This window comes from Lagenorhynchus albirostris, chromosome 1 (genome assembly GCF_949774975.1).
Source record: "Lagenorhynchus albirostris chromosome 1, mLagAlb1.1, whole genome shotgun sequence".
Classification (NCBI taxonomy): domain Eukaryota; kingdom Metazoa; phylum Chordata; class Mammalia; order Artiodactyla; family Delphinidae; genus Lagenorhynchus; species Lagenorhynchus albirostris.
This window is the reverse complement of record NC_083095.1, coordinates 10,690,145-10,717,414: the sequence shown is the minus strand read 5'-3', so window position 1 is coordinate 10,717,414 and position 27,270 is coordinate 10,690,145. Positions and strand designations below refer to the sequence as shown.

At 53.7% G+C, this 27,270-nt stretch overlaps 1 protein-coding gene across 1 annotated transcript in view; it reads right to left on the bottom strand.

Moving 5' to 3' along the window:
• The window catches only part of ASB2 (ankyrin repeat and SOCS box containing 2), a 43,345-nt gene extending 16,808 nt beyond the window's left edge, over positions 1 to 26,537 (bottom strand). Inside the window, exons 1-5 of the mRNA XM_060166217.1 lie at positions 26,283 to 26,537; positions 12,352 to 12,628; positions 5,311 to 5,409; positions 2,030 to 2,196; positions 1,024 to 1,179 (exon numbers count right to left, since the gene is read on the bottom strand). Of these exons, the coding sequence (XP_060022200.1) occupies positions 1,024 to 1,179; positions 2,030 to 2,196; positions 5,311 to 5,409; positions 12,352 to 12,557 (628 nt within the window). The 5' untranslated portion in view covers positions 12,558 to 12,628; positions 26,283 to 26,537. The remainder of the gene's footprint in view (positions 1 to 1,023; positions 1,180 to 2,029; positions 2,197 to 5,310; positions 5,410 to 12,351; positions 12,629 to 26,282) is intronic.
• Between the last annotated feature and the right edge of the window lie 733 nt (positions 26,538 to 27,270).

Below are 27,270 nucleotides of genomic sequence, written 5' to 3'. Positions count from 1 at the left end.
AGGGGACATGAGTTCTAGGCAAGACACTTCCACCACAGATCTGCAGTGGACCTGGCTCCTGCTGCCTATGGAATGTTCCAGGTGCTGGATACCAGACACAGGGAAAGTTGGAGATTTCTGTAGTTTTTCAACGTGTAAAGGTCCTATCATTTTTGCAAGCCCCAAAGCTGATTGCTTAAGCATATAGGCATGAACTAAACACTTGATCGTGGAGTAGTTCAGAGTGTGGTGCTGGCATCCATCTCGCGGAGTTTAGATCCCAGATCTGCCCTTGCTGGCTGTGTGATCCTGACTGCCTCATGTCAGTTCTCTGTGCCTTACGGCTTCATCTGTAAAATGGGATACTAGCATCGCCTACCTCGTACGTGGATGGATATGAGGGTTAGAAAAAAGAACAGAGCCTGGTAGTTAGTAAGCACTCAATAAATACCAACTGTCATGAGTATTCGGATTTTGACCCTGGGTACTGCCAGGGCAGCCAGTGAATGTCCTTGGATGATGTATTGGGTAAGCCAGGAGTGTTTCCTTTTCTCGAACATCCTGGAGGTACAAATTCCCTCTCACGCCTCTTTGCTTTTGCCTATGCTGTTCCCCTTGCTTGTCCAGCTGGTAAATCCCTCCCATTCAGGCTCAGCTCTGGGACCCCCTCCTGCAGATGCCCTCTTCCACATCAGGGCCCCTCCCCAATGTTCCCAGGTGCCTTGTGCCAAGCTCTTCAATGCCAGTGGCTGACTATTACATCATCTGCGAATCGACGCCCACCAGATGGGGAGAGCACACGGACACGGACCGTATCTTTTCATCTCAGGGCTCTCAGCATGCCTGGCCCATGGGAGGACTTGGGAAATGTTGACTGAATATGTACATGAATGAATGGTTCAACTATGGAAGTTATACATCTAAGCGAGGCTGCATCATCAAAGTAGACCCCCTTGGGGAGTTGTACAATTTGCAAGCAATCCTCCCCATTGCCCACCTAGTTTCTGGACCCTCCCTCGGGGAAGCCCACCCCAGTGGGCTCACCTTTGTAGAGTGGTGTCTCTCGGGCCTTGTTGGAGATGTCGGGCTCAGCCCCAGCCTGGAGCAGGGATTGGAGGCAGTCCAGGTGTCCCCTGCATGTCGCCAGGTAAAGGGCCGTTTCCTCCTGCAGGGTGCGCTGGTCAATGACTGCCGGGTATGCTGGGGAGGATAGACCAAGAAATTCAAAAGGAGGAAGACACCCACCTCCCCCTCCAACACAGGGGTGGTCCCAATTTCCTCCCAGTTCCAGGGACAGATGTGAGTGGCCTCCACCTGAATTTACCATCCACACTGCCACACTGCCCTGGCCTTGGATTCAGTCACTTTCACAGGGCTGTTTCATTCCCGGTCATATTAATCCAGCTCAGATGCCACCTCCTCTGGGAAGCCTCCCCTGGTTGAACCCCCTCCTTCTCCGAATGACCCTGTCCTTCCCTTACACTCCCACCAGCCACTGCCAGAAGTCCGTCTCATGTGGTCGCTCCTGCCCTGGAGTGTGGTGGGCTGCCTGGGGTCCATGCTTCTTGAGAGCAGAGGTAACTCCTGCCTGCAGGTGTTACCCATCCACATCTGGCCTGGGGGAGAGCCGAGGCTCAGAGAGGAGGCATGATTTGCCCAGAGTGTCACAGCTGCTGGAGACGGCCTTGGCAGGGCCCAGGCACAGCTGCGGTATTTTCCACACCAAATCAGCCCCTGGAACATTCTCGAACAAACTGGCAGTGGCTCTCCCACAAGTCAGCCTTCCCTCATTCCTTTTCTAGGAATTAGGCCCTCCTGTCCTGGGAGGCCTGGAGAGGTGGCGGGATGGGCGGGGCAGCGCTGGCGGGATGGCTTGCTTCCCCAAGCACTTCCTTGCTTCCAACGTGATGACTTTAACTCTGCGAGCGGGGTGGTAACTTTGCCTCGCCCCTTTCACCATGGTGGTGGTGAGGCAAAGCTCCGCAAGGAGAGTGCCCTTGCCCGTGCGTCCGTCCCCACCTGTGGCTGCGCACAGAGCCCAGCGCCTCACCTTGGTGCAGCGCCTTCAGGCAGCTCAGCTGGCCGTAGTAGGCCGCCTCGTGCAGCGGCAGCCAGCCCTCCTTGTTGGGCTCTGCGAGGTTCTTCCCCGCCTTGATCATCGCCTTCAAGGCCTCTTCATCGCCTTCCTTGATGGCCTTTAGCACAGGGTCCACGGGCCTGTGAGAGCAAGGGGCAGGTCATTCCTCCGGACTGGGGCAGGCAGAGGCAGGGCCAGGTGGCCTTTCTCCCAGAAGGAAAGCAGGGCCTGCTGGTGACCAGGAGTGGGGCTGGCTGTGGGATCGCACAGTCCTGCTTGGCCCTGCTGCTCTGGGACAGGTGCTCAGCCCCTGTAGCCGTGTCCTCTCAATAAGGAGAATAATTTTTCCTAACCCACATGGGCGTGCCCTGGAAACTCTGCCCTGACCTCGGCCCTGACCTTGGCCTCTCTGACTCTCAGCCCCGTCACGGCTTCCTCAGCCGTGACCCGTGACCGGGTCAGCCTCTCCCTGCCTCCGGTCCTAAGCCCTCAGCTAACCACTGGCTTTTACATGTCTTTGATTGTTTGCCCACTGTCTGTCTCCTCCACTGGACTCTGAGCTCCAAGACCACAGGGCCCGTGTCTTTCTTTTATCCCTTATGATTTGGTTCCCACGGCACAGCTCAGTGGCTGGTCCATAATAAGTACTTAATAAATACTTGCGGCTTGAAAGAGAGAGAGAGAGAGAGAGAAAATATGAAAGGAAGGGAGGGAGAGAGGAAGGATTCAGAATTTAAGAACCCTGACAATTATTTCACTCCTTCATTCCTTCTATTTCCAAAAAGACAGCCTCTTCCCTGTTAGAGTTTTGCTTGTGTCTTTGGGGATTGTATTTGTATCTCTTTCAACACAGTCTTTGCAATGGCTTCCTCTGAGCGTTTGGAGGACGCACTGGCCTAAGAAGATAAAGGTGAGGGCTCTGGATCGGGCTTTGCCAGTGTTCCGTCCCCCTGTGAGCATCCCTGGGCCTGGAGTATTCCCATGCCTTTATCTCCAAGTTGGGTACCACATTGGGAAACTCCACTAGAAACATGGCCGGCTCATTCACTTCCACAGATGGAAACCAAGGATCCCTTTTAAACAGAGCTCCTTGGTGGCCAAAAGAGAATCACGGGACCCCTCTGTCCCTGCAGCTTTCAGTGGCTGCATCTGCTATACCAAGACCATTTCTACCAGGAGGATTAGGGCTTCCAGTGTCGGCCCCCCAAAGGGATGGATAACTGACCCCACTGGAGGTTTTAGTGGTAATTAAACTCCTTCCCTGAGCATAGCACTCCAGAGTTTACCAAGCACCTCCACCTTCGGGGCCTGTTTGCACTGAGACAAAGGTGCAGACCCTTCAGAGGGGGAGTCTGTACAGTGAGCACCTCTCTGGGGTCTTCCCAACCCCTTTCCTTTCTCCAGACCCTTCTCCTCACCTCTAGAACTTTCAGCTGCTGAAAGATTTAAGTACCTGAAGGATTAATACGTTTGACACCTTCACAATTTAAAACTTCTGAGTATCAAAAAGATTTCAGGGCTAATATGAAAGATAACTTCTTAGCTTGGCTCATCCAAGCCACTTCGTTTGTTCGTTCGTTCATTCATTCGTTCATTCATTCGTTCATTCATTCATTCACTGAGCTGGCTTCCCCCATCCTTGGAGAGTCAGTGAGGACAACAGACTGCTGTGGGTCCACTCTTGGGGAAAGAGCTGCGTAAGTGGTCCCATTTCCCTGATGGAGGAGGTGAGACCGGAGGCAGGCCTTGTCCCAAGGCCGTCATCCCTGTCAGTGGCCACGATAGGCCCAGAGTGTCTCCAGGGCCAGCCCCTTTACCCTCCCAGCTGCTCCCCCCTCCAGCATGAGCAGCACTTCCTCCTGACTCTCAGCCTCTCTGGTTATTAATAGCTTCAGAGCACAGATGCCGGTTAAGGACAGACCCAGCAAGGACGATGGGTAACTGACCAGATAAGCCCTGAAGTCCCCATCAACGCCATCACTGCCACCTTGATGAGTTCCGCTTACGAGCGGCCCAGAGCAGCCCCGGTTGGTGTCAGGAAAAGTCCCAGTGGGGTAGGTGTCCTGTCTCTCCCGGAAGGTCTCCTGTGGGACCCGTCTGAAGTGGAAGGGAGGAGGGCTGGCTGTTCTTGTGGCTTTGGCGGGTGTGCGGTGTCATGAGAACATTCTTAGGACGCACCGCTCAGCTTGGGCCTCGTCCAGCTGTGGTGCAAGGACCCTGGATCGCTCAGACACACACACCGCCAGCTTCTGTACGAGCTCAGCCAAAGTGCCCGCCCCAGGGCTGGGGGGAACTGCTGCGGGTATCAGACCATCAGAGACCGAGGAGCTGGACAGGACCCTGGAGGCCACTCTGTCCTCTCCAACCTTCTCTACGGAGAACGGAGACTAAGTGAGGGTCAGCGACTCACAGGCAGTCTCACAGGAAGTGGCAACAGCGCTGAGACCAGAACCTGGTTTCACTTTTCCAGACTGTCAAAATCCTACCTGCAGCGCCAAGGAAGAGAGGGGTGGCAGGGCTTGAAAAGGGCTGGGAAGAAGAAACAAAACATAGGCCAACTGTCTCCTCCCCACAATGTAACCGATCAAAGAAATAGGGGCTCCAGCGATGGGACCGCTTTTTTGTTTTTAGCTGCTTCTGGGGTCGAGCAGAGAAGGAAACAGCACAGAGCTATTTTCTAAGGACTCACCTAGCCCAGCACTCTGGTGCCAGGCAAACAGAGCCTTTCCTGCAGCTCCGATTATTTGGTTTTAGCACCTGGCACTTAATAAATAAAGGCAACAAAGCAAACCAAAACTTGTGGGTGTGGGCATCGTGGGTGTGCTCAGATAGACCCACGGTGATGGCATGTGGGAAAGCGAGGCAGAATGGGGGGCTGACTCATCGGCCTCAGCTCTGAGCCCCTGGAGTACTAGAGCCGTCTCCCCAGTCCCCCTCTCCCTGGGTCCCCAGGTTCAGAGCCCTACGGGGCTACTCCAGCACTCAGGGCCCATTCTGGGGGAACTGAGGGGTTAATCACAAGCTCAGCCTGGCTGGCAGTTCCTAGAGGATGGAGCCTGCGACCACCAAGCCCAGCTCGGCAGGAGCTGCTGGGTCTCAGGGGGACACACCTGGGAGGGTTGTTCCTTGGAGTCCCTCCAGAGTACCCCTCTTCCTGGGGGCTGTGGGACTGCTTCCCATCCCTGCACCCCAACCCCAGTTTAGAGGAGAATGAGCTTGGATGGTCTGGGGGCCGCGGGGGGGGGGACACTTACGCCAGCTGGAAGGACTTGCTGCGGTTGTATTTCTGCATAACCTCCTGGAACAGGCCCTTGGGGGCTGCGGTCGTGGCGCTCTCAGGAGACACAGCGGACCTGGAGGGTGCAGGGCAGGAGTGAAAGAGGGAAAAATACTCTGCATATGAGAAGCGGGTCATGGCCGGAGGCAGGAACGAGGATGGAGGGAGAGCGAGGGGGAGAGACTGACAGACAGACACAGGGCTCTGAACCAAAGCAGATGGCCGGGTCCTCCCTGTGCGCTGGACACAGCTGCTGTTCTCCAGATTATTTTTGGCCCTTGGAGGAAGCCCTGGGAGATTTAAATGACCATATAAGACAACAATGAGGTTAACCTCACCCCACCCCCGAAGGTCCCCCTCCCCAGCCAGCCACGCAGGAGGCAGATATGAAGCAAGGTGACATTCTTCACCCAGGAGGATGTGAGGAGCAGTCAGCAGCAGGTCCCAGGATGAAAGGGGCTCGGCCCCAGGGCGGGCCAGGCTGGGTCCCCACAGGGATGGACAAGAGATCCACCGGGGTGGGGGGGCTAGGAGAGCACAGCTGGGGCGCCAAGCCAGGTCTGTGCTCCCACCCTCACCTCACTGGCTCCTCCTTAGAGGGTCCTGCCGTCCCAGGGTCGGGAACAAGCAGTACAAAGGGTAGAGCAAAAGGATGCGCGAAGAAGTTCATCGGAGTCAGGGCTTGGAGTCAGAGCGACACGGGTTCAAATCCAGGCTCTGGCACTCCCTGGCTGTGTGACCTCGAACAGGTGCATCTTCTCTGGGACTTAGTCTGGTGAGGCCTGAATGCGTGAATGGTGTAAAGTGCTTACCAGAGGGCCAGGCACAGGGCTCCACACGTGTCCACCATTCATTGCATCATTATTTCGTCTCTCTGAGTCTCAGTTTTTCCCACCCCACTGGGCTGTTGTGAGGACAGGAGGGGTGAAAGGAGGGGAGGTGGCCACTGCACAGATCTGGATTGGTTGGAGCTGGAATGGGAACAGGGCATGCTGGCCCATCTTCCAGCGGGTTGGGGACCCTGGTGCAACAGACACCCCAGCGGACCCGGCCTGGTCTCCTGCGCCCCTCTGCGGAGTCCCCTGCGGGATTGGGAAGGGTGTTGCTACAGGTGACCAGCATCCCGTGGGCCACGGAGGTGCTGGAACTGTGACCCTGAGGCCCGGCAGATTTTGTGGACACCCTCAGCCAGGCCGGGGCACAGGGAAAGGGAGGGAGCAGAGAGAGACGGGAAGGATGCCAGCCCCCTTCACCTGCTGCACCACGGTCATCACCTCCCACCTTCCTTCTCCCCCACCTGCTCCTGAGCAGCGAGGCCGAGTGTGATGCCATGAATGCTAGAGCGGGTGCCAATGCCACTGCCTTTCCTAGACTCAGAGACTGAATCTCCTAGAGGCAGGAAACGGCCCCAGGGTCACACGCAGCTGCAGAGTCGACTCCTGTCTGCCGCGGAGCTCTGACACATGCTCCCTCCTCCGGAGGCTTGGTGTCTCCCGCCCCTTTGTCCCTTCTTTGGCTCTCAGGCCGCCACGCTGACAGGCCCTGAAACTGGGAACAAGCCCCCACCCCTCTCTGTGCCTCAGTTTCCTCCTTTGCAAAATGAGGAGGCAGGACCTGACCAGGGGTTTCCTCTCTGCTGTTGTTGCCGTGGAGCCTTCACTGCAATGAGCTCACATGGAAACTCAGGATGCCGTACAGATCTCACACCACATCCTGGGGACAGGGGTGCAGAGACTGGCCCTGCCAGGGCCCCTTTTCCCCAGCCCTGAGAGCTGCTGTTTCAGTGTCATTAACTGCACTTGCTCCCGGCCCTGAAAAGCGGAGGATGCTGGGCAAGATGGAAGCAGCCTGAGGCCAGGCCCACCTGAGCAGTCCCCAGCCCTGTGGTCATGACAAAGCCCTGGGCTTCTATCTCTACATGGCCCTGGGGACCTGGTCACTCTCATCATTGATCCATGTGTGGCCTCCCATCACTTTTTGTTGTTAGAATGCTTTTAGCCAGGTAAAACTCATTGATGAAAACCTACCCACCACCCTAAAATTAGGACATATCTCTGACGGTATAATAATAACAGCAACAACGGAACGGTGAGGCTGGTGGGGATGGCAGCGAGATGGCGACGGTGACATTCCCTCACGATGGGGCATGGCTTCGCCTCCTTTCTATGCTTGCACAGCCTGTGCTAGGGCCTGGGGGTGCAGATCGATGGCATATTTCTTTTTGTTGATCCTCAGGTGTTCAGAGGCTCACGGGGTCGGGCGGGGGTGGTGGTGAGGACACACACCACCACAGAGCCGCAAGGGAGGGGCTGGGAGAGAGGCAGGAGGACCCGCTCTGGGCGCTCTGAAACTGAGCGTGTTAACTAGGCTTTAGGGGCAGGCAGCATGAGTGCTCAGAGCCGGAAGGGGAGCCAGGCCGCTGACCGGGTTCCGTGCTCTTTCTGATCAAGGCGACAGGCCCCATTTCACCTCGGGTCCAGAGCAGGGAAATTCCCAGTAGAGAAAACCACTAGGGCTGAGTCATCAGAAGTGAGAGGAACATGGCAGGATGTGGGCAAAGGTCATGTCCTGGAAGGGGCCCAGGTAGGGCCCCACGTCCTTTGTGTGGGCAGGCAGGTCGGGGTCGGTAGCATGTCACCATCACCAGCTCCCAACAGCCCTGTCCTGGAGTCCAGCTGGTCCCGGCTTCAGACACAGGTCAGGCTCGGTGAGAGTCGGGACCAGGGCTGTGATGACAAGGCCCCCTGACTTCTCAGTGGGCCCTGTCTGAGTTAATGAGAAGCCCAGGCCAGCCCCAGGAAGGGTGTTACATTGGCCTGGACCTGGCTGAATGCGGGTGGCAAGCAGGCGTCTTAATAGCACAGGGAGCTGACAAATACAAGAGTCTTCCCATGCCTGCCACCGAGCAGCATCCCATACCTGTCCTCCCATCTGGTCCTCACACAAACACAGGTGTCGTGAGTACAGGGCCTGGCACAACGGGCGCTTGATAAATTTAAATGAATGCAACAAAACAAGCAAACAATAGCCTTCGTAGGGATAGTGTCCCGTATGGTAATCTTGGTGCTGTGTGGTTGTACGCCAAGACCTCAAATTCCTGGAGAACCAGCCCCCTGCCCTGTTGGCTGGAGAGAGGAAGAGCTCACACGGGATTGCCCCCTCCATGCCCATTCCCCCCATGAGAGTTCTGTTTCCCCCGCACCCACTGGCCAATGCATCCTTTCTGGGCTGGCCAGAGAGGACTCACATGTAGAGAACATGGATTCCAAGCTGCAGCAACTTCTGCCTTCCCATCCATGGCTAAGATTCATTGAGAGCTTGCTTTGTACCAAGTCTTATGATAGGCACATGGCACAAGTCATCTCATTTCATCCTCTAGTCCACTTTGTGAAGGATATGAAATTGGCTCCCTTTTGCAGATGAGGAAACTGAGGCTCAAAGAGGTTTGCTTCCTCTAGCCTGTTTGGCAAACTCCTATTAATCCTGCAAAGCCCACCTCCTTGACTAAGAAGTAGATCAACCCTTCCTGTGTCCCTCTGACACCGAAGCAAGACTCTTGGCTGCATCCATCCTGTTGGATGATTATGTACATCTGGGCCTTTGCCCTCATTAGACTGAAAGCTTAGGGAGAACAGGAACCAGGCCTGATGCACATCCAGGTGCAGGGAAGTCACCTGGCACATCGTAAGTGTACAGTAAGTGTAGGTGGCTTATTTGAATTGTTTGCAGCTGTGCACACGTCAGCTCGAGCAAGTTCCTGCTTCATGCTTTCTTCCTTCTTCTTAGAAATTTAACCTTAAATAAAATGCAGAAGTTTAAAGACTGGAAGACTGAGCTTCCTGGAGCCACTCGGACTGCTATTTTCGTACCCTTGGGCTCCCTGTTCCATGAGTGCATGAACCCTACTTCTCCACTGGATGGGACGTTGGTCTGCCTTTCAGGGGGCCCTCAGCGGGCCAAGGCTTGGAAAATGATCCTCATACACGTTCAGACTTCATCCCTTACCTCGTGGTGGGAGAGGAACAAATTGGAAGATGACTTTGAAAGGGAATATTATATTTTCTCTGGGGTGCTGAGCTGACTTTCATTTCTAGGATCCCAAAGACCTGCTTGACCTTTACGTCCACGTTTGCCATTTTGGTCACAAGCTGATGACAATAAATTATATTTCTAGAGAATTTTATTGGATTCAAAATGCAGGGACTTCCCTGGTGGTCCAGCAGTTAAGACGCCACGCTCCCAACGCAGGGGGCCCGGGTTCGATCCCTGGTCAGGGAACTAGATCCCGCATGCCGCAACTAAGACCCGGCACAGCCAAATAAATAAATATTTTTTAAAAATGCATTGATTTGCCTAAAAACATTCATTGGGCATCTACAATGATCCAGGCTCTTTGCCAGGTACTGAGGATACAAAAGTGAGTAACATCTCTTCCCTGTCCCCAAGGAGGTCACACAGTGTCCCTGGGGACACTCTCAGGAGGCCGGGCAATGCCTTCCTAGGGTGACACAAAAGCTTGTCCATGATACAGAGGCAGCCTTGAGATGGGCACTCAGGGTCCTCAGGGAGGAAGTGGAGCGAAGTTGTTCAGGCTGCAGGATGTGGGACAGTATCCACCTCATCTGATTAGCTTTTCATAAGAATACTGCACAGTAGGCCTGGGCAAGTTTTTGTTATTGCCATTTTAGGCATAAGGTTGCTGGGGCTCAGAAAAGTCAAGTAACTTGCCTAAGGACACACAGCCAGTAGGTGACAGAAGAAGGAGCCGAACCTCCCAACCCACTCCTGTTTCCGCTCTAGTCTGCCACCTCCTCACTCATTCACCCTTTCATCCGTTCACCAAGAGCTATGAGGTGTTGCCACGGGTCAGGCCCTATGTGCTAGACACGAGGCCTCACCAGAAGGAAGACGGCTGAGGCCCCTGCCTTCAAGGAGTTCACAGGTTAATGGCAGAAAGAAACACATAGAGACTGTTGTAGTCAGGGCAGTGAAAGAAACAGTCAGGAAAGTAAGAGAGCAACTTGCCTAACCTGGGAGGCTAGTCAAAACTGAGGCGGAGCTGGGCCAAGTGGAGCCTCTGGGGACATATGTGATGTCCGCTTTCTAAACCTGCCAGGGGTCTACTTAGATGAACACTATGATATTTGGGGATAAAAGTGGACAAGGACCCTATTGGGCCCCATACTTACTGTGACACCATGTCTGAGTGTGAGCACAAATCCGTGTGTCTCTTGTTTGGGGGACCCTGAATCTCTGTGGGGAGAAGTCTCTTCAAGGTGGAGGAGGGACAGGAAATAGAGAGAGGCTTTTGCAGAATCAACAGAGCTGGTCAAGTGTCTGAACTTCAGGGTGGGACAGACCTTGGTTCAGTTCCTGGCCCTGCCGGGCGCGTGTTTTGTCATATGTAAAATGGGCACAGAAACGTCCACCTTGCGTGGCTTTTGTCGGGATCAAGTGAACGCCTGTGGGCTGGGCATGTGGAGGAAGAGAATGTGATTAACAATCCCGTGAAAGGGATTTGCTTCCCTAGCAGGGCCCAACCCAGCCTCCTTTCGGAGATGAAAGGGCAGAACAGAGCCTAGGAGGTTTCAGGTCACATCAAGAGTGAGGAGATGCAGGCTGAACCCTGCCCTGCCTGACTGTGCCTGGATCTTGGGTGAGGGCCGCATGGCCTTGGATAAGTCCTTTCCCTGCTGCGTGAGAGCTTTCTTTCTCAGGATAGATGTTTACACCCCACGTGGGGCCGCCACTTCCTTACCACTAGAGGAAGGAGGAGGTCAGGGCCCAGTTCTAATGTTTTCAAGTGTCTACAGCACTCCTGGAGGGGGTTCCCACGCTGGGGAGAAGGCTGCAGAGGCCCCAGGACATATGGCTTGTGCTGCAGGCCGGGTTGGAGGGAACTTGCTCTTCTCTCTCTCTGATCCCTCTGAGAAAGAGGAACCTGTGGTCTGACTTAGGCTGAACTGGCCAAAACAGGAACCAGGGTCTCTAGAGCATCAGCCACCATGAGTCCTTGGCCCTGGGCTTCTGTTTTTCAGATTGGGTCTCAGGATGGGATGTCCTTGTGGTCAGCTCAGTAACCTGGAGCCTTCATATTCCTTCCAGCTGCCCAAGGAGGTTGCCTGCCTTCCCCTTTAGGGAGGGGGCTCCTGAGTGATGGGCATCCCAGGCCTTTGCCCAGCCTTCCTGGCAGAAGTGGTCCAGCCTTGGAAGGGCCAGAGTCACTTGGGGAACACCCTGGTAGGTTTCATCAGGGCACAGGGCCAAGATGTACCGTCACCCACCTTCATCCGTGTCGACTGGCTCTGGACATCGGAAAAAGTCTGTTTATTGTTGCTGCTGTTATTACCATTGTTGTTTGAGGTTCAGAGAGGTTAAATGACTTGCCCAAGGTCACACAATTCAAAATTGCATCTGTGGAACTGCAGTTGTGGCCCGTGTCATATTTCTACTGGTGTGACATGGAACTGCTGTAGATGGTCCTGCTAATGGGAGGATGAGGTCGTGCTGAGATGCGGAGCCGGAACAGGAGGCAGGATGGTTTTGCTGGGCAGATGTCATTGCTTCTCAGACATGTTTTTCCAGGGAGATGGCATAGAAAGGGTTGGAAACCCTGGCCAGATTCAGAACATCAGTTCCTTTGCATCCAGACATAAAGCCAGCGGTACAAGGTCGAGCCATGGGCTCTGGAATCAGATAGCTCCAATCTCTGCACCACTGTCTGCTAGCTGTGTGACCTTGGGCTAGTTACTCAGCCCTGAGCTTCAGTTTCCTCATCTGTAAAATGGGAATATAGCATAGAGCCTCCTAGAGGGTCCTTAAGAGGATAAAATGAGGCGAAGTGTGTACAGCACTCAAGGTGGCACTTGGCGCCTTCAGAGCTCAGTAAGTTTAGATAACAAATGAAAGTCATTACAGTGTGAGAACGCATCTTAGAGACCAGGATAACTTGGTCTTGGATTAACAGTGTTTGGGATCTGTGCCTGATGGACGCCCCACCTGGCCTCCCCTCGCTCACCTGGTCCACGGGTAGAAATGCGCAGGTTCGCGGTTGACGCGTGTGGACACGGCGGCCTCCGTGGTGGCTGGGCCCCGAGTCTTGTCAGCCAGGCTCTGCTCAATGGCCATCTGGACCAGCTCATCCTCGCTCAGGCTTCTATACAGGTTGTACTCCTCTTGCCCAATGGCACGCTGTCTGCCCTGAGCACTGATCTCCGTGGCCATCCTCTTCTACCTCTCACCTTGGCCTCCAGAAGACACTCAGTGGGGAGGAGCAAGCATCAGATCAGGAAAGTCTGTGAGGAGATCAAAGCCACCCTGGTCACTAAGAGTTATGCAAGGTAGCTATGTTTACACACAGGGAAGGCTGCGCTTTCTTGTGGCAATCACACAATCATTTTTCATCCATTCATTTTGTCCTATGATCCACCCAACCACCCATTCATCTACACATCCATCCACCCACTCATCTATTCATCACTCCACCAGCCTATCTAACCATCTGTCCAACCAGCCACCCATCTATCCAATTATTCATCGTCCCATGCATCCAGCCGTCCACCCACCCACTCATTTATCCACTCACCCTCCCATCTGTTCACTTAGCCATCCATCTGTCCAACCATCTAATCATCTATCCAACATCCATGCTCCCATCCACCCACTCATCTGTCTAGCCAATCATCCAACAATCCACCTATCTCTCCATTATTCATCCTCAGATGTATCTGTCTATCCACCACCCATCCCTTTATCCATCCATCCATCTGTACATCTATATATTCAACCAACCATCCACTCATCCACCATTCATTTTTCCATTCCGGACAGCCTATCTATACACGTGTGCATGCATCGTTAACTGAGGGATTATTTGCTGAGTACCTCTTCTATGTCTGACACTCTTCTAAGCACTGGTGATACAGCAACACGATCCCAAGAGACAGAATCCCTGCCCTCAAGAAGATTACACAGCTGTGCCCACATTCCCTCCTTCCAATCATCCAACAACACCCTATCCACGCATTTCTCTGCCTTGTGCTAGTGTTGAGATTATTAGAGATGAATCACATGATCTAGTTAAAACCGATGGTTAAAATCCTTTGCCGTGTAATTCCAGGGCCGGTCTTCTTAAAAAAAATTGCCTTAAGGAGAAATGGACTTTGGTTGAGTCAACTGCTCTTAGGAAATGAAGTCAAATCAGCTTAGCCTGATTTCCATTGTGACCGGCTGACATGCAGTGTGGCATGTGATTCCGAGCCCTGACTGAAGATTAGAGCCACATGAGATCTTTTCAGAAAACACCAGGGCTGTCATTCGGCAAATATTTGTTTGCTCCGCGAATATTCACCCTCCCCTTTCCCCTGGAGGCAGAATGTTGCCCCTTCCTTCCCCACTGAGCTTGGGCTTGGCCGTGTAACTTGCTCTGGCCAATGAATGCTGGTGGACATGATAACGCAGCCACTTGACGTGCGCGTGTGCAGTGGCACTCGCTCTTCTGCCATCGCCAGGACTCCCCCTTGGAGCCATTGCCCTTTAGCTGGGCCCCAGAGTGAACCCACCTGGGACTGCCACAGCCCAACCTGCACAGAGGAGCTCTGTCCAGTGGGCCTGCAGCCTGAAGCTGGGGAGCCCAAGCTGAGTGACTCAGCCTGGCCTGGCCTAGATCGGCCTATCGACCCGCAGCGCCAGAGCACGAGACTAAATGCTTGCTGCGGGTGCTTTGTCATGTAGAATTCTTGTGGCTCTAGTTAACCAACACCCAAAAGACTAGGCCGGGCACTTCACAGAGAGGACATCTAAAGGGCCAACCACCAAACGCAAGGGTGCTTAACTTCCTAAGTGTTTGGGAAGACCTCAGATTAAGACCCCAATGCAATACCACTATACACCCACCAGAATGGCTCAAGTGAAAAAGATGGGAAATGGCAAGCAGTGGAGAGGAAGTGGAGCAACCGGAATGCTCCCCACTCGTGGCAGAAGTGTCAAAATGGGATGGCATTTGCTAATGCTGGGCATATACAAGTCATGTGACGCCCAAATCCCACTCCAGTCTCTATGCCCAAGACAGGTGTACGTATGTTCACCAAAAGACAACTTTGAGAATAATTCATAGCAGCGTTATTCAAAATAAACCCCAATGGGGCTTCCCTGGTGGCGCAGTGGTTGAGAGTCCGCCTGCCGATGCAGGGGACGCGGGTTCATGCCCCGGTCCGAGAGGATCCCACATGCCGCGGAGCGGCTGGGCCTGTGAGCCATGGCCGCTGAGCCTGCGTGTCCGGAGCCTGTGCTCCGCAACAGGAGAGGCCACAAGAGTGAGAGGCCCGCGTACCACAAAAAAAAAGTAATAAAAATAAAAATAAACCCCAATGGAAACGCCCCAAATGTCTATCAGCGTTTGAATGGATTGCCGCACTGTGGTATATTCAGGTGATGGGTAGCGTATGCACCATTGAAATAGTCAAACTGCCGCTACACACGATAACAGGATGCATCTCACAAACCCGAGTGAGCAAAAGAAGTCAGATAATAAAGAACATACGTACATGATTCGATCTGTAGAAAGTTCAAGAACAGGCAAAACTAACTTATGGTGACAGAAGTCGGGAGAGTGGTTACCTTTGGGGGTTACTAAGTGGGAGGGAACATGAGGGGGGCCAGTCACGCTGTATTTCTTGATCTAAGTGGTTACATGGTTGGTTGGTTCCCTTTGTAAGAATCCCTGGAGCCGTTCGGGTATGATCTGTACATTTCTGTACATGATACCACAGTAACACATCTACTTAAAAGAATATAAAACTGGTTCTAGAAAGGATTGGTGTTTGGGCCCCGTCTCAGACCCATTAAGTCAGAATCCCTGGGAGTGTGGCCTGAGCATCCCACTTCTTCGAAGGGCTCCACGGGTGACTGGGAACCACCACTTGGCAGGAGGACCAGCCATAAAGCACAAGCTGGGGGGGGGGGTCACCCATCTGGGGTGGGAGTGGGGCGAGGGGTGGGATCTGACATGGGCTGAACCCTTGGTAGATACTCTTCCATCTACTTCCTGTCACAACCCTAAGAGTAACACCTACTGCTCTGTAAGGCACTAGCGAATGAGAGTTGTTATTACCACACAAATGTGGGTTTTCCAAACACAGCTAGACGAGGCTGCAGCTCCGAAGGCAGCACACAAGGGCACCTGGGGACGGCGGTCCTGCGCCCTGCCTCAGCCTTCCTGGGGTCATTCCCCTCCACCCGCTTCTCCCCACCAATTCTGCCTGGTTCAGTCCTTGATTTCCTCCTGCTTGGCCTCAGCAGTGGCCTTCATGGTGGTCTCCCAGCCCCACACCCCAGACCTCACCAAGTCCTTCCGCTGCCTAACAGAATAAAGCCTGCACGCCTGGCCTTGGCCTTCCACCTCTTCAAAATCCAGTTCCCATTCTCCCTTCACCCTCTTCCTCTGCATCCCTGACTTTCCAAGTAAGGCGAGGGCATGCCTCTCCCCCAACCCAGCCGTGGTTCCTACCCCAGTGCCCTTGCTTGAGCTGTGCTGGACACATCTCCCTCCTTCCTGCATTTTAAGAACTCCTTCTCATTCCTCAAGGTCCAGAGCAAGTGCCTCCTCTTCCAGGAAGCCTACCCAGTTTCTTCCAAGGAGCATTCTGCTGCTAGAACTTCTCCCTCTGGGCTGTGGTCAGTAATTCATGTGTGGACTTGACCCTGGGTGATCTTCCCAAGGCCAATGCCTTATAAGGGGAGAATGCCTGGTTCAAGTTTACTGTGCGGGTGGCTGTATGTCTCCACTATCGTAGGGTACAGCAGACCCTCTTGATTGCCCACCCAACAGCCATTTCCCCCAATTTCTCTGATAGCAGAACCTGGCTTTGTTCAGGGAGCAGTGTGCCTTCTTCCATGGATGAAGCATGACTGTTCCAAGACAATTGGGACAATCTCACCCCCTTGGCGAGTGACTAATTTAGGGGTAGGCATGTAGCCTGGTTTTGTCCAAAGAGACATAAAGGAAATTCTGCCGGGGTCTCCCAGGAAGGACTTTCCTTTTCCTAATAAAAGAGAAAGCAGTGAAGAAAATGACTCCTCGCCACCCCTGCTTTGTGTTGGAGGACTTGCTGCTTGGAGTGGTGGCAGCTATCTTGTAACCATGAGAGGGACAGTGTCGCAACAGTGAGTTTGACGGAGTGAATGACAGGTCTTCTGAGTCCTTCATTATATTGTTGAGCCGCTGAACCAGTGCTGGGTCTGCCCATCCTGGCCTGCTTATTAGGTAAAGACTGAAGATCCTTATGGTTTAAGCCAATGTTAGGTGGATTTTTTGTTATATGCAGTCAAAAATCATCTTTAAGCATGGTTCTTAGGCCTGACCGAGAGTCTTGAAAACACGCCAAGGCTCTAGTCCCACCCGAGACCATGAGCTCAAAGCCTCCAGGGCTGGTGGCCAAGCATTGCAATGTTCAAGGCTTCCTTGATAATTTTAGTAGGTAGCCAGTGCTGAGAACCACAGCTCCACATCAAGAGTCAGGTAGCTGCTCTGTGCTCCACCCTAGGGGAGGGAAAAGGGACATTCTGACCTCAAAATCACTTTGTGCCTAATGTTTGGGGTACTATTATTATTATTATTACCATCATTATTATTTTGCAGCACCGACAACCTCAATTTTGTTTATTGTGTAAAGAGAACGGCAATCAAGAGACTTGGGGGTTTACGTCCCAGCTCAGCCACGAGCGTCTCTCTTTCTCTCTCAGGCTCTCAGTTTTTCCATCTGTTAAATGGCGGGATGGACTAGAACCTGCCCTCCATCCCTTCCGTCCTGGAAGGGGCACTGTGCAGCCAGGTGGTCCCCACCCCCAGCTGACCCAGGCCCTGCTTCCCACCCCTTCTTTGCTTCCCTGTGCCTGAGGTCCCTGCCTTGGCTTTTCCAGAGCTGGAGTTTGGCTCTACCCCCACCTGGCACAAGGCAGAGGCTCAGTTCATGTGGTGCTACCCTGACCGGAAGTGCCGATGCCCAGTGCCTGCCCAGCGTCGTGGTGCCCTGGCCTGAGGGCATCTGCTCCAGACCAGGGGCGAGGGGGAAGAGCACAGGACTAAGAGTCAGGGACCTGGGTTTTAGTCTCCAAGTTGATGCTAAAGTGCTGTGTGACCTCAGCCACATCCCTGTCCCTCTCTGGGCCTTAGTTTTCTCATTGCAAAAAGAGGATTTTGGCTAGAAGGTTTCCAAGGGTTCTTCCAGTTCTAAAGCTTCTACAACTCATTGAGATGCTTGGTTAGCTCCGTGCTAGTGAACACCAAACTCTCTGTCCCCGGGAGTCCCTTATGGTCACTTCAATAGGTCCACCGTATGTATAGAGCTTAGCATCGGTCATGGGGGAATAGCGAACCAAGCAGGAATGGAAGGATCTCAGATCTGAGTGTCAGGAACCCTAGGTCTAGTTTCAATTCTGCAACTTACTAGCTATGTGACCTTGGTCAAGTCACTTCCCCTTCTGGGTCTCCGTTCCTTTATCAGTAAAAATGGGAATGAGACAACCCACTTCACCATGTTGAAGGGGCCATATACATGTGCTGGTCGAGTGCAGGCAGCTGGGAGGGGGCCCCTCCAGCCCCTCACGCTAAGGCAGCATTGGCCCTGCAGCCTGGTGTGGGTAGCTCAGGGGTACCCGGACAGCACCCGGCTCCAGCGAGCACCCCTTCCTTGACCAGATTCCTAGGGAGGTGAGGACAGCCAGGTGATGGTTCCCTGGAACTGCCATGTCCCGCAGCTAATTCCAGACTCCCAGGCCCTCCCCCGTGGATCACACAGCGTCCAGAGACTTTCCCTTTTGTCACTTATTCCATGGCATTGCCCCAACAACAGCCCTAGAAAGTAAGAACGTTTTTTGTTGAATTAACTTATTCATTCTTATGCATCCTCTCTCCCATTTGATAGACGAGGCAATTAAGGTTCCGAAAGGGGAAGGGAAAGGTTTGCATGAGGACAGGCAGCTGGAAAGTAGGATTTTGAGCCCAGGCTTCCTACCTCAAATCCAATGCTCCTTCTGGGAATTCCAGGGACACCAATCCAAGTAAGTGGCACTCACAAGGGTTCTGAGCAGGCAGGGATAATATAGCCATCCTAACCCAACCCGGCACCTGCGCGGTGGGGACCATGGTGGGTTCCCACAGATGGGGGTTGACCTTGAAGGGACCTTGAGGGAGAAGAACTTCCCTACCCTCACTGTGGGGTCGGACATCTCTTGATTTTCCCACTGAGATCCTTAGCCTTTGAGGGGCTTTGAGTGAGTCCCCATCTTTAGAATCCTCCTGTTCAAAACGGAGACCTTGGTAGGTACTGTGGTTAAGGAGGTGGTGGTAGAATTAGGAGGTTCAAGCACGGACGGGCCTCGCGCTGGGCCTGGCCGCTGGTAAGGAAGTGTGTGACACCAGGCTACTTCCCCATCATTGCGCCTGTGCAGTTACAGGCTAGGGCTGCTGCCAGGGACACTGGCAGGTGGCACTGCTCAGTCTTAGCATGAGGGGGCAATTAGGAAGCAGCCTATGGGGGACTTCTCTGGTGGTCCAGTGGTTGAGACTCCACGTGCCTACTGCAGGGGGCACAGGTTTGACCCCTGGTCGGGGAACTAAGTTCCCGCGGGCCACGCTGCATGGCCAAAAAATGAAAAAAAAAAAAAAAAGAAAAGAAGCAGCAGATGGGGTCAGCTTGGCCAGGTTCAAATCACAGCTTTGCTGGTTGTTAGCTCTGTGACCTCTTAGAAGCTCAATTTCTCCACCTGTAAAATGTACCTAAAAGAGTACCTATGTCATGGCAGAGTGAGGGCAGGGGTGAGGAGGTGAGATCCTGGGTGATGCCCTGCCCCTCTCTTGCCCTCAGTTTCTCATCATCTTTGTGCTGTCCAGCTTGATTTCTGAGGCCTCAGCCTGGGGGCTAGGCTACCTTCTGGGCCTGAGTCCTGGAGAGAGGCCAGCGGTCTCAAGGGACCCTCTGGGAGGCTGATTGGGGTTAAAAAATAGCCCTTTCCCAGGGAAAGCGAGAGTGTAGTGGGCCCTGCCAGTCGAGCCAGGGGCCTGCAGAGGGAGCGGTGGTCGAGAGTAGCTGACCCAAGGCCCGCTTGGAACAGGAGAGACTGGAGCCACCCCTGAAGCTTCCAGGGGCTCCTCTTTTGCCTCCTTTGTGGGGCCCCAAATTCTGGCTCCAGGGGAGCCCCCACCTCTCCCAGGGCAGCTATAAAATGGGGATAACAGTGGCTGTGACGGGGCTCCTTGAGTTAACACAGTAAAGCACTCAGAACAGTGCCTGGTCCATCCACAGCCAGTGCTCTTCTACGTTGGGCCTCAGTTTTTACATCTGTGAAATGGGCATAGAAACATGGACGCTTGCAGGACTGGAGTGAGGACTAAATAATAGCATTTGAAAAGTGGTCCTTCTTCCCCCCAGTTCCTTCCCCTCTCCGCAAGTCCAGGCTCTCTGACAGCCAGGGTCTGCCTGGGAGCTGCGGTGGGGTCTCTGTAGCCGTTTTGGGGCCTGCGGCGGGAAGAGTGGCTTCCTGGATGTTTTATCAGAAACTGGGGGTGCGAGGTGTGGCTGGAAGGGTTGGGGGCAGAAAAGGGACTGGCAGTCATCCTCCAGGGCATCAAGTTCCCCCTCAGCCGGGGACTTGAGTCAGGAGTGAGAGCCCAGACAAGAGGCTTCCTGTCCTCTGCTCATCTGCCTTCCCTTCCCTCCCCTCCCCTCCTGGCCTCATCCCCTGGCTAGTCACCCTTCCAGACGCAGTTCACGCAGCTCCTCCACCAGGAAGCCTCCCTGATCTGACGGCTGAGGCGTCCAGGGCTGCCTCCAAGGGCACCCCTGACGTTCTAGTGCTCTGACTGCCCACTGTGGGCCTGGCTCCCTAGAGAGTCTGGAAACTTCCACAGAGCAAGCCTGTATCACATTTGTGCCATAACCCCAGGACATACCCAAGGCCAGGTACACAGTAGGTACTTAATAAATGTTGGATGGGCAGGCGAATGAATGATTAGGTCAAACCTTGGAAGCACAGCTATTATGAGAAGACACTGTGCGTGGTAGAGGGCATGACCACAGGTGTCTGACCGCCTGAGTTCAAAGCCCGCTCTGCCACCAGCTGGCCGTGTGATGGGGAGCAGCTTACTCCACTCCCTCTGCCTCGTTTTGCCCCTCTGTAAAATGGAGATAATGATAGCATCCGGCCTACAGAGGTGCTGTCAGACAAAGCGAGGTAACATATAGAAATGTGGGACAGGGCGCTCGGCATGGGGCCCAGGAAAATCCGCTAACATTAGTCCCTGGCTCCCAGGATGCTGCGGTTCTCTGCTCTGACCCATTCCTGCTGAGATGCTGTCACCTGGAACTCGTTCCCAGTTGGCAGTTTCCATGCAAACTGTTTTCCCCTGACAGCGGTGGTCAGGAGGGTGGGCTGTGGCTGTCGGCCCCCGGGCTGTCCCGGGTAGCCCCGAGGGATGCTGCAGAGACCCGCTGGGTGGGTCCAGGGGTCAGTAACGGGGTCAGAGCTTGGGAAGGAGGGAGAGCTCCACGCTTTCCCTAGACCCAGCCTGGGTGCAGGATGGCTTCTCCCCACCACGTCCAAATCCACTGCTCCCCAGGGCCCCTCCCTCTGCCGCCTCCCTTCCTGCTGGCGCGACCCGCTGTCCTAGGAACTTCAGAAGGACCCACAGCCCAACCCATTCCTCTTCATCCTGGGTTTGAAGTCCTGGATGAGGCGACCACCTACAAATGACAACAGTGGGTTTCTGGTGAGCACTTAGTTCTTGGATCAGGGCCGCATGTAGTAAGGGTGGGATGAGTATACCAGGCAGGGTCCACCTGGGTGTTTTAGGTGTGAGTGTGGACTGTGCAATTCAGCTGTTATGCAAAGCACTATGGTTCAGACACTGCAACAAGCACTGGGAGAACCACAGCCTTAACGCCTCCCTTTGCAGTTAATTTACACCCTTACGTATGTTGTTAGCTTGAGCTGTGTGATAGATTTGTGATGAGGGTACGGATCCCATAGATTTATGATGAGGGTATGGTTCCCATTCTACAGATGAGGAAACCGAGGCTCAGCAGGAAGAAACTGATGAGGAAGAGACCAGAGGCTACATCTTCTGACTTCACACCTAGCCCTCATCCTACGTAATCCACAGCCTCCAGTTCTTTTTTAAGTTTTGAGTAAAGGCCTGGGTTAAACTAAATTAATTATCTATCTATCTACCTATCTATCTATCCATTCCAGGGCCTCACAATCACATGACCTTAGCCCAAGGCAGTCCTAAATACCTGCCGCTTGGTGAGCCTGGGCGTATGAGGAAGTGAGGAATTGACCTGGGCTGTTCCTTGGCCCCCAGGGTCCTCAACCCCCTCTCCTTGCAATGCCCAGTATGTTTACGTCAAAGCTTATCTTTCTGATCTGCTGTTCCCCCAGGATCTAGAGGGGTCCTAGGAAATCTGAGGAAACACTTCCAGCTGGAGAGCTCGTAAGTGTAAAACATTAAAGCATTCTCTCCCCCTCCTGGGTCCTATGGCTTTAAAACCTAAACTGTAAAAAACACTGGTGCTCACACTACTATATATAAAATAGATAAACAACAAGGATATTCTGTATAGCACAGGGAACCATATTCAATAACTTGTAATAACCTATAATGGAAAAGAATCTGAAAAAGAATATATATGACTGAATCACTTTGCTGTACACCTGAAAAAAATAGCCCTTTCCCGGGGAAAGCGAGAGTGTAGTGTGCCCTACCAGTCAAGCCAGGGACCTGTGGAGGGAGCGGTGGTCGAGATCCAAGGCCCGCTTGGAACAGGGGAGACCGGCGCCACCCCTGAGGCTTCCAGGAGTTCCTCTTTTGCCTCCTTTGCGGGGCCCCAAACGCTGGCTCCGGTATATCAACTATACTTCAATAAAATTTTGAAAATAAAAATAAAAACTGGTGCTGTGGGTCCCTGCAATGTTTCCTGGCCAATTTCATGTATTACACCATTTGACTTCTCAAAACCTCCAGAGTCAGGTGAGGATTCTTCCCATTGCCCAGATGAGGAGACTGAGGCCCAGATTGTAAGTGGCAGAGAGCCCGCCTGCCCCTCTTTTCATCAGACCTTCTGACACCGAATATTTAGGGCAGTGGCCAGGGGTTTTAGTTACTCTGGAAGTCTCTGCTCTGGCTAAGGGGCGAACCGGCCTTGCGGGGGAGGGAGAGTGGAATCCAGGCCACCTTCATTGGCCCCCAGAGGGGCCCAGGTCAAAGCCCCAGGGTGGGCCTTTGTAACAGGCAGTGCTGACAAGCCTTTGGCTGCCGGCGTCCAGGGCCTGGCAGCTAATGGGATTGGAGCCTTTTGTCCAGACTCTAAAGCTCAAAAACCCCTCCCAGCTCTGCTAATCCCAGAAACTTTGATGCTGGTTACACACTCCTGGCGGCTTCTCTCGGGAGTTAGGACTTTAGGTTTCTGAAGCTGGGCCAGGGTTGCTGGAGGTTACTGAGGGGATCTTATCACAGCTGACCCCATAGCCCAGGAGGGAAAGCTGAGCCCCAGGGACGGGGCATGACAGGCCCAAATGACCCAGGTAGGAGGTGACGGCCAGGGATTTGAACCTGTCCAAAGCTGCTTCCGCTCCCACGCCACCACACTGCCAGACCCTCTGTGCCCACTGTATGTTTGGGAGACCAAAACTCCATCTGAAATGGGCTGAGCGCCCCTTGCTAACCTGAATCAGGGCGAATCACTCACAAGTGGTCTAGGACCCTGACGACAAGTTTTAGAAGATTATTTACTTATTGTTGTACATTGAGGAAGCTACCCCAAAACAGAGGGTGAGAGGGAGAGAGGGAAGAAGAAAGAACAAGAGGAAAAAACCTCTTTCCTGTTTTTGGTGGAAAATATTCCATTTTCCGAGGAGAAGCATAAATTCCACACAGGCCCAAAGGCCCACAGTCTGAGGTGGCACCATGAGCACCAGCTAAGAAAAGCATCGTGAACGCCAAGTGGGTTTTGTTGTTGTTGTTTTTTTGGGTTCGCGGGCCTCTCGCTGCTGTGGCCTCTCCCGCTGCGGAGCACAGGCTCCGGATGCGCAGGCTCAGCGGCCATGGCTCACGGGCCCAGCCGCTCCGCGGCACGTGGGATCCTCCCGGACCGGGTCACAAACCCACGTCCCCTGCATTGGCAGGCGGACCCTCAACCACTGCGCCACCAGGGAAGCCCGTGAATGCCAAGTTTTATCTCTTTGGGCCCCATGCTATTGAGTCCCCGGGCTCGTGGGTTACCTTCAGCTCAGCCTCCCAAGTGGAGGACACGTCTCTCACCCCCTGGCCCTGCAGTGGCTGGAGGTGAGCCCTAGCTATGCTGACCCTGGCACAGCTAGGCACCTTCCCAAGGTCCCCCTTGTCCATCTCCCTGTCTTTTCCTGTTGCAGTCAGCCTGGCTCGCTTGGCACATACAGTCTGGACGCAGGACTCCGGGCCCCTGCCCCAGCCTCCGTCCAGGGCTCAGCGAATGCCTTGCTTTGCCATCTGTACCAGCGCCCCACACGGCGTGGGGCTGAGCCTCTGACAGCCGCTGCCCCGCCCTCTGCAGCCCAAGTAGGGCCTTGCCTAGCCCTATCCTGGGTACCTGGAGCACAGGGACTCTCCCTCATCTTGGCCCCTGGGTGGCAGAAGGTTCTGGAAGCTCTAACTCCAGGCTTCAGAGGGGGAAGTCTCAGGCGGGGCAGGGGTGTCCTTCCAGAGCCCCCTCCTCACCCAGCCTAACCACACGCAGGACTGACTGGAAATTGTTTTCTTCGAGATCACACCAAAATCAGCTAGTGGTGTTCTCCTTTCTGTTTTTTTTGTTTGCTTTTTGCTCTCCTGCCTTGATTTAAATATTTTTCTTCTCTCTCTCTACTTCTCCTCTCTTTTTCCACCCCTCTCTTCTGTGCGCTTTTCTTTAAAAACTTCAGGCAGGTTAGGAATCACCTGACTTTTACCTTACCACCATCTCCCCGAAACGTTTCCCTCAACCGCAAAGCTCTTAATGACTTCATTGATACCCCCAGGCATTAATGAGTCCAGAAGAAAGTGCTGAGGGTGGGAAGTAAAGATATAAACAAGTCCTGTGACAGCCGCCCACTCCGGGCCGCCTGACCCTCTACAGCTCAGCAGTGGAAGGACAGTGGGTGGGTCCAGAGATATGTTTGTGCCTCCTTTGGGAAGACTCTCTTGGATCCAGCCTGTCCACAATATACAGCACCTTATGATGCTTTGAAGGTGCCAGGACGTGTCTGTTTACCTCAGTGCCACTCCCCTGGGAGGCTGCAGAGACCGCGGCTTAGACTGTGGGCACTGGAGGCCCATCGGTCAAGAGGCCAGGATTTGAGTTCCAGCTCCAACTCCTCCTAGCTGTCTGGCTTTAGGCGAGACCCTTAACCTCTCGGGACTTCAGTTTCCACATCCGGGAAATGGGAGTAACCATCACCTTTAACTTATGCCCATGAGAAGAGTCATTGGGAACAACCACCGCAAGCCCTGGACTCAGTGCCTGGCTCACGGTAAGTGCTCAGTGAACGCTCACAGATACTGATTACTCTTATTAATTGTAAGGTCACCAGGGGTGGGTCATACTGGGTCCCCACCCCAAGGAGGAGGAAGAGGGCATCATGGGCTGGCCTGTTTGTGCAAGAATGGATGATGCAAACTAGAAGGGTGCCAGTGAAGGCGGCTGCCAGCCCCTGGAGGAGGTTGTGTTGTAAACAGACCTGCCACCAGCTGTCGGGACCCGTCCAACTGTTCCAGAAGTGACTGGAGCATCTGCCCCTGGCTGCCTCACTGCGCTCTGCCCCAGGCTCCGACAGCACAGATCAGGGCCTATGGCTGGTGGGCTGGCCCCTCAGGATCTGTCTGGGCCCCTGTGAACTCCCTCAGTCCCTATCTCACACATAAGCTCTTCCATCCTGGGCAGGGGGCTTGGCCTCTGCCCCGACTCAGGTCTTCATCACTTACCTAAGGGTCACTGCCTCCCTGCCTCTTCATTCCGGGCCATCCCCCTGGCTTCCTGGGGAGCTGCCTGAAGTCAGATTCCACCCACGCCTCCTCTGCTCAAAAATGATCAGAAAATGTTCCATCTTCCTGCCTCACCTGGTGGGACCTGCATCCCCCATCCCCACCCCCCGCTTCCCCTCCCAGCATCACCCCCGCTTCTCACCTCCTGACCCTTTGCTATAGCCACACTGCACTTCCCACCATCAGCCCAGACCCACCCCGGCTTGTCTGCCTTTGCGCGAGCCGCCCCTCCACCTGGAGGGCCCTCTCCCACCCACCCTCCACCCGCCTGAAGACATCCACCCATCCTTTCAAAGGCCATCACCTCCTTGAATATGTCCTCATGTTTGCACACACACAACGCTTCTCATTCTTTACATGGTGTCATAGTTTTTGTTTGCAGATCCTACTCTCTCTCCTAAACCCCACGTCATTGCAGGTACAGCCCTTGGCATCCAATGCTGCTATCACCTGCCCCCCCTCACAATACTGCACACACATAGATGCTCCCTAAATGGCACATGAAATTGACGCCCCCATGCATGAAAATATCTTTCATTCAACCTAAAAGCATTTCTGAAATTCATTTGTCCGACATAGACATTGACCAAGGCCTATGGAACCAACAATAGCATCATTGATAACTCCTTTTGCATTTCCATTTTTAGAAGTGCACAGCAGAGTGATATTCTGAGCCAGAAACCTCCAGAAGATCCGACAAGTACGTGCAAACAGCCGATTCTTGTCCCCCAAATCCAAAATGAAAATCACCAGCTTGCTTTGTAACTCGAGAGAATAAGAGAAAGAGGGAGACGCAAGAACATACTTTGACTTTAAGAGGTTACAGATAGGCACCGCAGCGGTAAGCCCCAGCCCGACAAGCAATCTTGCTGTATAAGAAAGTTGAAAGCATGCATTACCTGTTAGGCTCTGAAACAAGGGTACAATTCAGGGGTAATAAAAAAGATTTTCTTGAGAGTGTCTTAATTCAGAACATGCTCCCTGAGTTTGCCTTCTGCCCTGGCCCTGGGCTCCTGGCTGCTGTGCCAGGCAGTTCTGAAACACTCTCCTTTGAACCAGGGAGTTTATTTTGGGCCCACCGCATGACCAATGATGGCGAGCCAAGCTATAAGATGTTATGAATCTCAGATTTCCTGTTTAAAGATTGCACTGGGGAAGCCGCGATCCTGGTTCCTCCAGGGCGCGTCAATTAAGGACTTCACTTCGGAGAGCATCTCGGAGCTTTGGCCCTCCCGTGATGTCATCACTTGTGATCCCTGACATGGAGGCCATATATGGATATGTTTCTGGAACTCCCCAGGAGGGAGCGAGAGAGGAGAGAGATGCAGAGGGTAAGAGACACGGAGCTGGGAGATAAAGACACAAGAGCAAGGAAGGAAGTGTAGGAGCGATGAGAAGGAAGAGAATGGGGAGAAAAGAAGAAAAGTGGGAAGAGAGGATGGAGAGAAGAGAAGTAAAAGGAAGGAGAGGAGACAGGGAGGCTGGGAAAGAGGAGAGGAAGGAGGGAGATGGAGAGCAGGCAGGAAGGCAGGGAGGAGGATGGGCTGAATGAGAGGGAAGGGAAGGTGAGAGCGTTCAGTGTCAGGGCCTTTGCAGAAATCACTGCGCGCGCAGCAGGTGGCCCAGCCTGATATTTGGAGGTACCAGGATCCAGCTGCTGGAGGCCATGGGGTGGGGCTGGAGCTACAAAGGGCAAATAAGCATGTGAGCAAGCCTTGGGCAGAGGCACACAGCAGAAGGGAGCCCTTCCTCCAGGGCCAGGGAAGAATACCCCGTTTCTGGAATCGATGGAGTGCCACAAAATGTCAGCCTCGGGTGGTAAGAAACAACACACATAGAGGCACGCGCACTGGGCACACGGGGTGCCAGGCCCCCATATGCCTGCAT